The sequence below is a fragment of the Oncorhynchus gorbuscha genome, linkage group LG16, assembly GCF_021184085.1.
Source record: "Oncorhynchus gorbuscha isolate QuinsamMale2020 ecotype Even-year linkage group LG16, OgorEven_v1.0, whole genome shotgun sequence".
In the NCBI taxonomy this organism is placed as follows: Eukaryota; Metazoa; Chordata; class Actinopteri; order Salmoniformes; family Salmonidae; genus Oncorhynchus; species Oncorhynchus gorbuscha.
This window is the reverse complement of record NC_060188.1, coordinates 95840494-95854237: the sequence shown is the minus strand read 5'-3', so window position 1 is coordinate 95854237 and position 13744 is coordinate 95840494. Positions and strand designations below refer to the sequence as shown.

General features: G+C 47.4%; 1 protein-coding gene across 4 annotated transcripts in view; it reads right to left on the bottom strand.

Annotated features, from left to right (window-relative positions):
• The window catches only part of LOC123999466 (FSD1-like protein), a 74876-nt gene that overhangs the window by 13608 nt on the left and 47524 nt on the right, over positions 1-13744 (bottom strand). For all 4 annotated transcript variants that reach the window (XM_046305298.1, XM_046305300.1, XM_046305297.1 and 1 more), the window contains exon 6: positions 12638-12759. In XM_046305298.1, coding sequence (XP_046161254.1) covers positions 12638-12759 — 122 coding nt within the window. The remainder of the gene's footprint in view (positions 1-12637; positions 12760-13744) is intronic.

The following is a 13744-nucleotide window of genomic DNA, read 5'->3' as shown; positions in this document are numbered from 1 at the left end:
ATTTTAGGTTTGACTAAATTACAAGCTTTTTTGGATGTCCCCCTAAATATGTAATGACACTCAGGATTCATTAAATGGAAATGTTTTTAAAAAATGAGTGAAAGGTTTTTAGCGAGAGAGACAGAGAAAGAAACATGGTATAGAGGAGATGGACCCACTGGTTGTCCTCTAGGTTACAGAGAGCTGGTAGTCCCATCCACCACACTACCAGGTGGGTGGTATAGAGGAGATGGACCCACTGGTTGTCCTCTAGGTTACAGAGAGCTGGTAGTCCCATCCACCACACTACCATGTGGGTGGTATAGAGGAGATGGACCCACTGGTTGCCCTCTAGGTTACAGAGAGCTGGTAGTCCCATCCACCACACTACCAGGTGGGTGGTATAGAGGAGATGGACCCACTGGTTGTCCTCTAGGTTACAGAGAGCTGGTAGTCCCATCCACCACACTACCAGGTGGGTGGTATAGAGGAGATGGACCCACTGGTTGTCCTCTAGGTTACAGAGAGCTGGTAGTCCCATCCACCACACTACCAGGTGGGTGGTATAGAGGAGATGGACCCACTGGTTGTCCTCTAGGTTACAGAGAGCTGGTAGTCCCATCCACCACACTACCAGGTGGGTGGTATAGAGGAGATGGACCCACTGGTTGTCCTCTAGGTTACAGAGAGCTGGTAGTCCCATCCACCACACTACCAGGTGGGTGGTATAGAGGAGATGGACCCACTGGTTGTCCTCTAGGTTACAGAGAGCTGGTAGTCCCATCCACCACACTACCAGGTGGGTGGTATAGAGGAGATGGACCCACTGGTTGTCCTCTAGGTTACAGAGAGCTGGTAGTCCCATCCACCACACTACCAGGTGGGTGGTATAGAGGAGATGGACCCACTGGTTGTCCTCTAGGTTACAGAGAGCTGGTAGTCCCATCCACCACACTACCAGGTGGGTGGTATAGAGGAGATGGACCCACTGGTTGCCCTCTAGGTTACAGAGAGCTGGTAGTCCCATCCACCACACTACCAGGTGGGTGGTATAGAGGAGATGGACCCACTGGTTGCCCTCTAGGTTACAGAGAGCTGGTAGTCCCATCCACCACACTACCAGGTGGGTGGTATAGAGGAGATGGACCCACTGGTTGCCCTCTAGGTTACAGAGAGCTGGTAGTCCCATCCACCACACTACCAGGTGGGTGGTATAGAGGAGATGGACGCACTGGTTGCCCTCTAGGTTACAGAGAGCTGGTAGTCCCATCCACCACACTACCAGGTGGGTGGTATAGAGGAGATGGACCCACTGGTTGTCCTCTAGGTTACAGAGAGCTGGTAGTCCCATCCACCACACTACCAGGTGGGTGGTATAGAGGTGATGGAAACACTGGTTGCCCTCTAGGTTACAGAGAGCTGGTAGTCCCATCCACCACACTACCAGGTGGGTGGTATAGAGGAGATGGACCCACTGGTTGTCCTCTAGGTTACAGAGAGCTGGTAGTCCCATCCACCACACTACCAGGTGGGTGGTATAGAGGAGACGGACTCACTGGTTGTCCTCTAGGTTACAGAGAGCTGGTAGTCCCATCCACCACACTACCAGGTGGGAAACATGGTATAGAGGAGATGGACCCACTGGTTGTCCCTCTAGGTTACAGAGAGCTGGTAGTCCCATCCACCACACTACCAGGTGGGTGGTATAGAGGAGATGGACCCACTGGTTGTCCTCTAAGTTACAGAGAGCTGGTAGTCCCATCCACCACACTACCAGGTGTGAAACATGGTATAGAGGAGATGGACCCACTGGTTGTCCCTCTAGGTTACAGAGAGCTGGTAGTCCCATCCACCACACTACCAGGTGGGTGGTATAGAGGAGATGGACCCACTGGTTGTCCTCTAGGTTACAGAGAGCTGGTAGTCCCATCCACCAAACTACCAGGTGGGTGGTATAGAGGAGATGGACGCACTGGTTGTCCTCTAGGTTACAGAGAGCTGGTAGTCCCATCCACCAAACTACCAGGTGTGAAACAGGGAAGAGACTCAGGGGTATGCTAATTTGGTATAGAGCAGACCAACTCACTCCATTAAATTAATCAAAACAGGACCATTTTACATTTGGCTAGAAATTCAAAAATGATCTTAACAGAGAAAAATGTCCTCCTGTGTGCTACCTATATCCCCCCACTAGAATCCCCATACTTTAATGAAGACTGCTTCTCCATTCTGGAGGAGAAATCAAATCAAATTCGTACATCAGCTGATGTCTCAAAGTGCTGTACAGAAACCCAGCCTAAAACCCCAAACAGCAAGCAATGCAGGTGTAGAAGCACAAATCAATCATTTCCAGGCCTAGGGACATGTACTAGTCTGTGGTGACCTCAATGCCAGAACCGGACAAGAACCTGACACCCTCAGAACACAGGGAGACAAACACCTGCCTGCAGGTGACAGCATTCCCTCCCATATGCCCCCCTAGGCACAACTATGACAACATAACCAACAAAAACGGGTCACAACTCCTGCAGCTCTGTCGCACGCTGGGTCTGTACATAGTCAATGGTAGGCTTTGAGGGGACTCCTATGGTAGGTACACCTATAGCTCTGTCGCACGCTGGGTCTGTACATAGTCAATGGTAGGCTTCGAGGGGACTCCTATGGTAGGTACACCTATAGCTCATCTCTTGGCTGTAGCACTGTAGACTACTTTATCACTGACCTCAACCCAGAGTCTCTCAGAGCGTTCACAGTCAGCCCACGGACACCTCTATCAGATCACAGTCAGCCCACTGACACCTCTATCAGACCACAGTCAGCCCACGGACACCCCTATCAGATCACAGTCAGCCCACGGACACCCCTATCAGACCACAGTCAGCCCACGGACACCCCTATCAGACCACAGTCAGCCCACTGACACCTCTATCAGACCACAGTCAGCCCACTGACACCTCTATCAGATCACAGTCAGCCCACTGACACCTCTATCAGACCACAGTCAGCCCACTGACACCCCTATCAGATCACAGTCAGCCCACGGACACCTCTATCAGACCACAGTCAGTCCACTGACACCCCTATCAGATCACAGTCAGCCCACGGACACCTCTATCAGATCACAGTCAGTCCACTGACACCCCTATCAGACCACAGTCAGCCCACTGACACCCCTATCAGACCACAGTCAGCCCACTGACACCCCTATCAGATCACAGTCAGCCCACGGACACCTCTATCAGACCACAGCAAAATCACAGTCTACTTGAACAGAGCAATACTCAATCATGAGGCATCAAAGCCGAAGGAGCTGAATGATATTAAGAAATGCTGTAGATGTTAGGAAAGTAGAGTGGAAATCTACCCAAACAACTTCCTGGACAAAACGTTCCACTTTAAAATAGTGAAGGTGTAAACTTGGCAGTAGTAAACCTAAACAGTAAACCTACTACTCAAAGTAAAAGATTCAAGCACAAAACCTAAAGAAAATTAAAGATGACAAATGGTTTGATGAAGAAGCAAAAATCTAGGAAAGTGAGAAATGCAGCAGAAAACAGCCTACTCCAACAAAAAGTTGTTGATGCAGATAAAATATACAGCCTACTACAGTGAGATGCAGCCTAACATCACAGTGAGATTTGCAGACATCATCCCATTACAGTGAGACAAATGCAGCATACTACAGTGAGATACAGCATGGGAAAATCAGCCTATCATTACAGTGAGATACATTTCCTCATGAAAACAGCCTACTACAAAGTCAGATACAGCATACTATTACAGTGAGATACAGCATACTATTGACAAAGACACACCACTAGTGAGATGCAGCATACAGCCTACTACAGTGAGATGCAGCCTACTACAGTGAGATGCAGCATACAGCCTACTACAGTGAGATGCAGCCTACTACAGTGAGATGCAGCCTACTACAGTGAGATGCAGCCTACTATTACAGTGAGATGCAGCATACAGCCTACTACAGTGAGATGCAGCATACAGCCTATTACAGTGAGATGCAGCCTACTACAGTGAGATGCAGCCTACTACAGTGAGATGCAGCATACTATTACAGTGAGATGCAGCATACTACAGTGAGATACAGCATACAGCCTACTACAGTGAGATACAGCATACAGCCTACTACAGTGAGATACAGCATACTATTACAGTGAGATACAGCATACTATTACAGTGAGATGCAGCCTACTATTACAGTGAGATGCAGCCTACTACAGTGATGCAGCATACAGCCTACTACAGTGAGATACAGCCTACTACAGTGAGATGCAGCCTACTATAGTGAGATGCAGCCTACTATTACAGTGAGATGCAGCCTACTACAGTGAGATGCAGCATACAGCCTATTACAGTGAGATGCAGCCTACTACAGTGAGATGCAGCCTACTACAGTGAGATGCAGCATACAGCCCATTACAGTGAGATGCAGCCTACTACAGTGAGATGCAGCCTACTACAGTGAGATGCAGCCTACTACAGTGAGATACAGCCTACTACAGTGAGATGCAGCCTACTACAGTGAGATGCAGCCTACTACAGTGAGATACAGCCTACTACAGTGAGATACAGCCTACTACAGTGAGATACAGCCTACTACAGTGAGATACAGCCTACTACAGTGAGATGCAGCATACAGCCTAATACAGTGAGATGCAGCCTACTATTACAGTGAGATGCCGCCTACTATTACAGTGAGATACAGCCTACTACAGTGAGATGCAGCCTACTACAGTGAGATGCAGCCTACTATTACAGTGAGATACAGCCTACTACAGTGAGATGCAGCCTACTACAGTGAGATGCAGCCTACTATTACAGTGAGATACAGCCTACTATTACAGTGAGATGCAGCCTACTACAGTGAGATGCAGCCTACTACAGTGAGATGCAGCCTACTATTACAGTGAGATACAGCCTACTATTACAGTGAGATACAGCCTACTATTACAGTGAGATGCAGCCTACTACAGTGAGATGCAGCATACAGCCTACTACAGTGAGATGCAGCATACAGCCTATTACAATGAGATGCAGCCTATTACAGTGAGATGCAGCCTACTACAGTGAGATGCAGCATACAGCCCATTACAGTGAGATGCAGCCTACTACAGTGAGATGCAGCCTACTATTACAGTGAGATGCAGCCTACTATTACAGTGAGATGCAGCCTACTACAGTGAGATGCAGCCTACTACAGTGAGATGCAGCCTACTATTACAGTGAGATGCAGCCTACTACAGTGAGATACAGCCTACTACAGTGAGATGCAGCCTACTATTACAGTGAGATGCAGCCTACTACAGTGAGATGCAGCATACAGCCCATTACAGTGAGATGCAGCCTACTACAGTGAGATGCAGCCTACTATTACAGTGAGATGCAGCCTACTATTACAGTGAGATGCAGCCTACTACAGTGAGATGCAGTCTACTACAGTGAGATGCAGCCTACTACAGTGAGATGCAGCATACAGCCTACTACAGTGAGATGCAGCCTACTACAGTGAGATGCAGCCTACTACAGTGAGATGCAGATACAGCCCATTACAGTGAGATGCAGCCTACTACAGTGAGATGCAGCCTACTATTACAGTGAGATGCAGCCTACTATTACAGTGAGATGCAGCCTACTATTACAGTGAGATACAGCCTACTACAGTGAGATGCAGCATACAGCCTACTACAGTGAGATGCAGCCTACTACAGTGAGATACAGCCTACTACAGTGAGATACAGTCTACTACAGTGAGATACAGCCTACTACAGTGAGATGCAGCATACAGCCTACTACAGTGAGATACAGCCTACTACAGTGAGATGCAGCATACAGCCTACTACAGTGAGATACAGCCTACTACAGTGAGATGCAGCATACAGCCTACTACAGTGAGATACAGCATACAGCCTACTACAGTGAGATACAACCTACTACAGTGAGATACAGCCTACTACAGTGAGATACAGCATACAGTCTACTACAGTGAGATGCAGCCTACTACAGTGACATGCAGCCTACTACAGTGACATGCAGCCTACTACAGTGACATGCAGCCTACTACAGTGACATGCAGCCTACTACAGTGACATGCAGCCTACTACAGTGACATGCAGCCTACTACAGTGACATGCAGCCTACTACAGTGACATGCAGCCTACTACAGTGACATGCAGCCTACTACAGTGAGATGCAGCCTACTACAGTGACATGCAGCCTACTACAGTGAGATGCAGCCTACTACAGTGAGATGCAGCCTACTACAGTGACATGCAGCCTACTACAGTGAGATGCAGCCTACTACAGTGAGATGCAGCCTACTACAGTGAGATGCAGCATACAGTCTACTACAGTGAGATGCAGCCTACTACAGTGAGATGCAGCCTACTACAGTGACATGCAGCCTACTACAGTGACATGCAGTCTACTACAGTGACATGCAGCCTACTACAGTGACATGCAGCCTACTACAGTGACATGCAGCCTACTACAGTGATATGCAGCCTACTACAGTGACATGCAGCCTACTACAGTGACATGCAGCCTACTACAGTGACATGCAGCCTACTACAGTGACATGCAGCCTACTACAGTGACATGTATCCTACTACAGTGACATGTAGCCTACTACAGTGACATGCAGCCTACTACAGTGACATGCAGCCTACTACAGTGAGATGCAGCCTACTACAGTGAGATACAGCATACTACAGTGAGATACAGCATACTACAGTGACATACAGTCTACTACAGTGACATACAGTCTACTACAGTGTGATACAGCCTACAGCAGTGAGATGCAGCCTACAGCCATCTACAGTGAGATGCGGCCTACAGCCTGCGGCTAGGGTAGGATTCTAGGTTAACCTGCAGCTAGGGTAGGATTCTAGGTTAACCTGCAGCTAGGTGGTTTGATGATGCTGCTTGCTGCTCATGATCGTTCTTTGTTTGCGTACTTTGGCTAAGCTCATTTCTGATATCCATCAACCATATCAACATAAGACCAAAGTCATCCTGTCTGGTTGTGTACCAGCCCACTGGAAATGCAACAAGGTCTGTGTTCATAAAGTACCTTCGAGTAGGATTGCTGGTCTAGGATCAGTTTTGACCATTTAGATTATAATGAATGGACAGGGGGGGGGGGGGCTGATCCTAGGATAGGATCTCCTACTCCAAGACACTTGATGAATACCGGCCCAGATCTGAAGTAACATATCGCTTGTGCTCCTTCTAGTAATCCCATCTGAGATGTTATGGAGGTTATATAAAAAGGTTAGAGTTAGGTTTCACATTTCTATATTTGTTCAGCCTTCACAGCACTGCCACTCTGGAAAACACTGTCAGGTTACCCCATGGGCAGTGTCTGAACTGGCACCCTGTTCAATATGTGGTGCCCCATATGCCTCAGGTCTAAAGCAGTGCACTATATAGGGAATAGGGTTCTATAGGGCTCAGGTCTAAAGTAGTGCACTATATAGGGAATAGGGTTCTATAGGGCTCAGGTCTAAAGTAGTGCACTATTATAGGGAATAGGGTTCCATAGGGCTCTGGTCTAAAGTAGTGCACTACATAGGGAATAGGGTTCCATAGGGCTCTGATCTAAAGTAGTGCACTATATAGGGAATAGGGTTCCATAGGGCTCTGGTCTAAAGTAGTGCACTATGTAGGGAATAGGGTTCCATAGGGCTCTGGTCTAAAGTAGTGCACTAAATAGGGAATAGGGTTCCATAGGGCTCTGGTCTAAAGTAGTGCACTATGTAGGGAATAGGGTTCCATAGGGCTCTGATCTAAAGTAGGACAGGGTTCCATTTGGGACACACTCCATGCCTACTACACTGCTCTCTAACCATGCCACAGAGGTAAGGGCTAGTCTGTCTCTTTTAGTCACAGTTGAAGACTTTGAGAGGACTGAAGCGCTGCTCTCACGGTCCACTGAGCATGTCTACTAGCTCCGAGCAGAGAGAGAGAGCAGCGCTGACGAGCCACAGCCTTGCCTCAGCCACACACACACAGTTAGCTTGAGAAGGATTTGTCCTATTCAAGCAGTTCTCTAGTCTTGCCACTGTGATGACTGCCCTCAAAGCCTCTCCAGGTCCAGGACAACGCATACAGCTAATCTGATGTATCAACGTAACCCAGTCAGTTTGAGGTTTGCTCCACTACACTGACAGACTGCCCCCCTAAAGAGCTATTCAAAGCTTCCCAGTGCCACAACAGAGCATACAGCTAATATGATGTATCAGTAATACTCAAACCTCAAGAATACAGACCGCTGGACATCAGTCAGAAACACAGTGACTGTATATCCCTACAGCTCTACATCCCTTCAGCTCTACATCCCTTCAGCTCTCCATCCCTTCAGCTCTCCATCCCTTCAGCTCTCCATCCCTACAGCTCTACATCCCTACAGCTCTACATCCCTACAGCTCTACATCCCTTCAGCTCTACATCCCTTCAGCTCTACATCCCTACAGCTCTACATCCCTTCAGCTCCATCCCTACAGCTCTACATCCCTTCAGCTCTACATCCCTTCAGCTCTACATCCCTACAGCTCTACATCCCTACAGCTCTACATCCCTTCAGCTCTCCATCCCTACAGCTCTACATCCCTACAGCTCTACATCCCTACAGCTCTACATCCCTTCAGCTCTACATCCCTTCAGCTCTACATCCCTTCAGCTCTACATCCCTTCAGCTCTACATCCCTTCAGCTCTACATCCCTTCAGCTCTACATCCCTTCAGCTCTACATCCCTTCAGCTCTACATCCCTTCAGCTCTACATCCCTTCAGCTCTACATCCCTTCAGCTCTACATCCCTTCAGCTCTACATCCCTTCAGCTCTCCATCCCCAGCTCTACATCCCTTCAGCTCTACATCCCTTCAGCTCTCCATCCCTACAGCTCTACATCCCTTCAGCTCTACATCCCTTCAGCTCTACATCCCTTCAGCTCTACATCCCTACAGCTCTACATCCCTACAGCTCTACATCCCATTACAGCTCTACATCCCTACAGCTACATCCCTTCAGCATACATCCCTTCAGCTCTACATCCCTTCACAGCTCTACATCCCTTCAGCATCCCTACATCCCTTCAGCTCTCCATCCCTTCAGCTCTCCATCCCTTCAGCTCTCCATCCCTTCAGCTCTACATCCCTTCAGCTCTACATCCCTTCAGCTCTACATCCCTTCAGCTCTACATCCCTTCAGCTCTACATCCCTTCAGCTCTACATCCCTTCAGCTCTACATCCCTTCAGCTCTACATCCCTTCAGCTCTACATCCCTTCAGCTCTACATCCCTTCAGCTCTACATCCCTTCAGCTCTACATCCCTTCAGCTCTACAGCTCTCCATCCCTTCAGCTCTCCATCCCTTCAGCTCTACATCCCTTCAGCTCTCCATCCCTTCAGCTCTCCATCCCTTCAGCTCTACATCCCTTCAGCTCTCCATCCCTTCAGCTCTCCATCCCTACAGCTCTACAGCTCTCCATCCCTACAGCTCTCCATCCCTACAGCTCTCCATCCCTACAGCTCTACATCCCTACAGCTCTACATCCCTACAGCTCTACATCCCTACAGCTCTACAGCCCTACAGCCCTACAGCTCTACATCTCTATCAGTATTACTCCAGTAGTACATAGAGGGAATCAGTAAATTATGAGAAAGGTCTTCTCCTGCCCGGGTTAGTTCCCCGAAGATCCTGTTCTCTCCTGGGTTATTTTAGTCTTGTTGAGCTGGTTAACTCTGATCTGTGTGGTCTGTGGTACTGTAGTGTCTGGCTGCTCAGGGCATCTGTGGTCGACTCGTGTGCTCGTCTAGTGCAGTGGTTCTCGGACCTCCAGCCGTGCCATCTGTGGTCGACTCGTGTGCTCGTCTAGTGCAGTGGTTCTCGGACCTCCAGCCGTGCCGTCTGTGGTCGACTCGTGTGCTCGTCTAGTGCAGTGGTTCTCAAACCTCTCCTGAGGACCTCCAGCCGTGCCATCTGTGGTGAACTCGTGTGCAAGTCGAGTGCAGTGGTTCTCAAACCTCTCCTGAGGACCTCCAGCCGTGCCATGTATTTTATATTTTCTGTAGCTAGTACATCTGATTCAACTAAATATCAAACCCGTAACTACCTGAATCAGGTGAGATTGTTTAATGCTACAACAACATTGTGAACCGTCGTGGCGGGGTCCCCGAGGAGAAGTCCGAACCTTCGTGGGGGGGTCCCGGAGGAGAAGTCCGAACCTTCGTGGGGGGGGTCCCGGAGGAGAAGTCCGAACCTTCGTGGGGGGGTCCCGGAGGAGAAGTCCGAACCTTCATGGGGGGTCCCGGAGGAGAAGTCCGAACCTTCGTGGGGGGGTCCCGGAGGAGAAGTCCGAACCTTCGTGGGGGGGTCCCTGAGGAGAAGTTTGAAAACCACTGTTCTAGTGCAGTGCCTTAGGGACTCTGTACGACACAGCGATGGGAGGAGGACACAGTTGTGTCAAGTTGGCTGGATGTCCTTTGGTTGGTGGACCATTCTTGATACACACAGGAAACTGTTTAGCGTGAAAAACCCAGCAACGTTGCAGTTCATGACATTAACCGGTGTGCCTGGAACCTACTACCATACCCCGTTCAAAGGCACTTCAATCTTTGTCTTGACATTAACCGGTGTGCCTGGTACCTACTACCATACCCCGTTCAAAGGCACTTCAATCTTTGTCTTGACATTAACCGGTGTGCCTGGTACCTACTACCATACCCCGTTTAAAGACACTTCAATCTTTGTCTTGACATTCACCCTCTGAATAGCAAACATACACAATTCATGTCTCCATTGTCTCAGGGCTTATAAACCCTTCTTTAACGTGTCTCCTCCCCTTCATCTACATGACTCCTCCCCTTCATCTACACTGATTGAAGTGGATTTAACAAGAGACATCAATAAGGGATCATATCTTTCACCTGGATTCACCTGGTCAGTCTATGTCATGGAAAGAGCAGGTGTTCCTAATGTTTTGTACACTCAATGTAGATTATTTTTATTTGAACATTTTATTTTATTTCACCTTTATTTAACCAGGTAGGCCAGATCACCTTTATTTAACCAGGTAGGCCAGTTGAGAACACCTTTATTTAACCAGGTAGGCCAGATCACCTTTATTTAACCAGGTAGGCCAGTTGAGAACACCTTTATTTAACCAGGTAGGCCAGTTGAGAACACCTTTATTTAACCAGGTAGGCCAGTTGAGAACACCTTTATTTAACCAGGTAGGCCAGTTGAGAACACCTTTATTTAACCAGGTAGGCCAGTTGAGAACACCTTTATTTAACCAGGTAGGCCAGTTGAGAACACCTTTATTTAACCAGGTAGGCCAGTTGAGAACACCTTTATTTAACCAGGTAGGCCAGTTGAGAACACCTTTATTTAACCAGGTAGGCTAGTTGAGAACAAGTTCTCATTTACAACTGCGATCTGGCCAAGATGAAGCAAAGCATAGCAACAAAAAACAACACCACCGAGTTAGATTGGATACTACCCAGAGGAAAAAAATTAACTAAATGAATCCACAAAGTAGGCTAATTATGATAATCAAATGACCAATGGGAAACATTTCCAAACACATTATTATAATAATGCAAATATTAGCCGTCTTTTCCATGCCAATTCAATCTTATTGTCCACAGTAATAATATAGACTGCTCTCCGGTATTTATTTGGACGGTAAAGCTGAAATGTGTAAATTCTCCAGCATTTTGAATTTAATATCAAAATATTTCATATCAGGCGACAGTACCGAATGTCTAAAGTAGTGCACTATATAGGGAATAGGGTTCCATAGGGCTCTGGTCTAAAGTAGTGTACTATATATAGGGAATAGGGTTCTATAGGGCTCTGGTCTAAAGTAGTGCACTATATAGGGAATAGGGTTCCATAGGGCTCTGGTCTAAAGTAGTGCACTATATAGGGAATAGGGTTCTATAGGGCTCTGGTCTAAAGTAGTGCACTATATAGGGAATAGGGTTCTATAGGCCTCTGGTCTAAAGTAGTGCACTATATAGGGAATAGGGTTCCATAGGGCCCTGGTCTAAAGTAGTGCACTATATAGGGAATAGGGTTCCATTGGGCTCTGAACTAAAGTAGTGCACTATATAGGGAATAGGGTTCCATAGGGCCCTGGTCTAAAGTAGTGCACTATATATAGGGAATAGGGTCCCATAGGGCTCTGGTCTAAAGTAGTGCACTATATATAGGGAATAGGGTCCCATAGGGCTCTGGTCTAAAGTAGTGCACTATATAGGGAATAGGGTTCCATAGGGCTCTGGTCTAAAGTAGTGCACTATATATAGGGAATAGGGTTCCTTGGGGCTCTGGTCTAAAGTAGTGCACTATATAGGGAATAGGGTTCCATTGGGCTCTGATCTAAAGTAGTGCACTATATGTAGGGAATAGTGTTCCATAGGGCTCTGGTCTATAGTAGTGCACTTATATATAGGGAATAGGGTTCCATAGGGCTCTGGTCTAAAGTAGTGCACTATATAGGGAATAGGGTTCCATAGGGCTCTGGTCTAAAGTAGTGCACTATATATAGGGAATAGGGTTCCATAGGGCTCTGGTCCAATGTAGTGCACTACGTAGGGAATAGGGGTCACTTGGCACACAAGCCAGATGTACGTACCAGGCAGAAACTTGAGGTTCTGGAGGAGTTGCCGTTCCTGGTTGAAGTCCACCATGAGATGGTCCATGTTATCTGTGGCCTTGGGCTTCATGGTCAGTCTGAAGGCTGGTGCCATTGTTACCCTGCAGGGAGGAGCATGGCACAGTGAGGCCACCAGAACACCATAGCAGAGCAACACCATAGCAGAGTAACACCAACAACAACACCCTTCAGCTAGCCTGAGTCTGTAAGTCTGTTTGTCACACATTTAGTACAGAAGTCATTTTTATTTTATTTTTTAAATCTGAATAATTACATAAGCATATGTTTTGTGAGACATGCCAACTCCTTGTCGTGTTTGTCTTGGCCGTGGCAGCAGCGGTGTTGGAGTCGGCAAGAGCAGGAACAGGTCTGGGATCAGCCCTCCCAGGTGGGGAGCAGGTGGAGGAGACACACAAAAGCTGTGTTTCCATTAACTTGGGATTTTTGTCGCCATTTAGAAAGTTGGCATAGATATTAGATTCGACAATAGCTTGCTAGGGGTGCGTTTAACTGTCTGGTGTCGATATAAACAGATGGACATAATGACATCACCCCCCCAAAAAAAACATTTTTTACATTTTTCGCAAAAACCTACAGCGTCTAATAAAAATGAAAAATGGTTTGACCAGTTGGATATAGGGGGCGCTCTTTTAATTTTTGGATGAAAAACGTTCCAGTTTTAAACAAGATATTTTGTCACTAAAAGATGCTTGACTATGCATGTAATTGACAGCTTTGGAAAGAAAACACTGACGTTTCCAAAACTGCAAAGATAGTCTGTGAGTGCCACATAACTGATGTTACAGGCGAAACCCAGATAAAAATCCAATCAGGAAGTGCTGCATTTTTTGGAACCGCCTCATGCCAATGACTCCTTATATGGCTGTGAAGGAGCTAGGAGTCAGCTTACGTTTTCCCCAAGGTGTCTACAGTATTGTGACGTCTTTTTAGGCATTTCCATTGAAGATGGCCGTAAGGGACCATATATGGCATGTGGTCACATGGTGTCTCCCGCAGAAAACCTTGCGTAAAATACTGAGGTAGCCATTTTTCCGATCGCTTCTTATGAGAAACCAACTGTCTCGA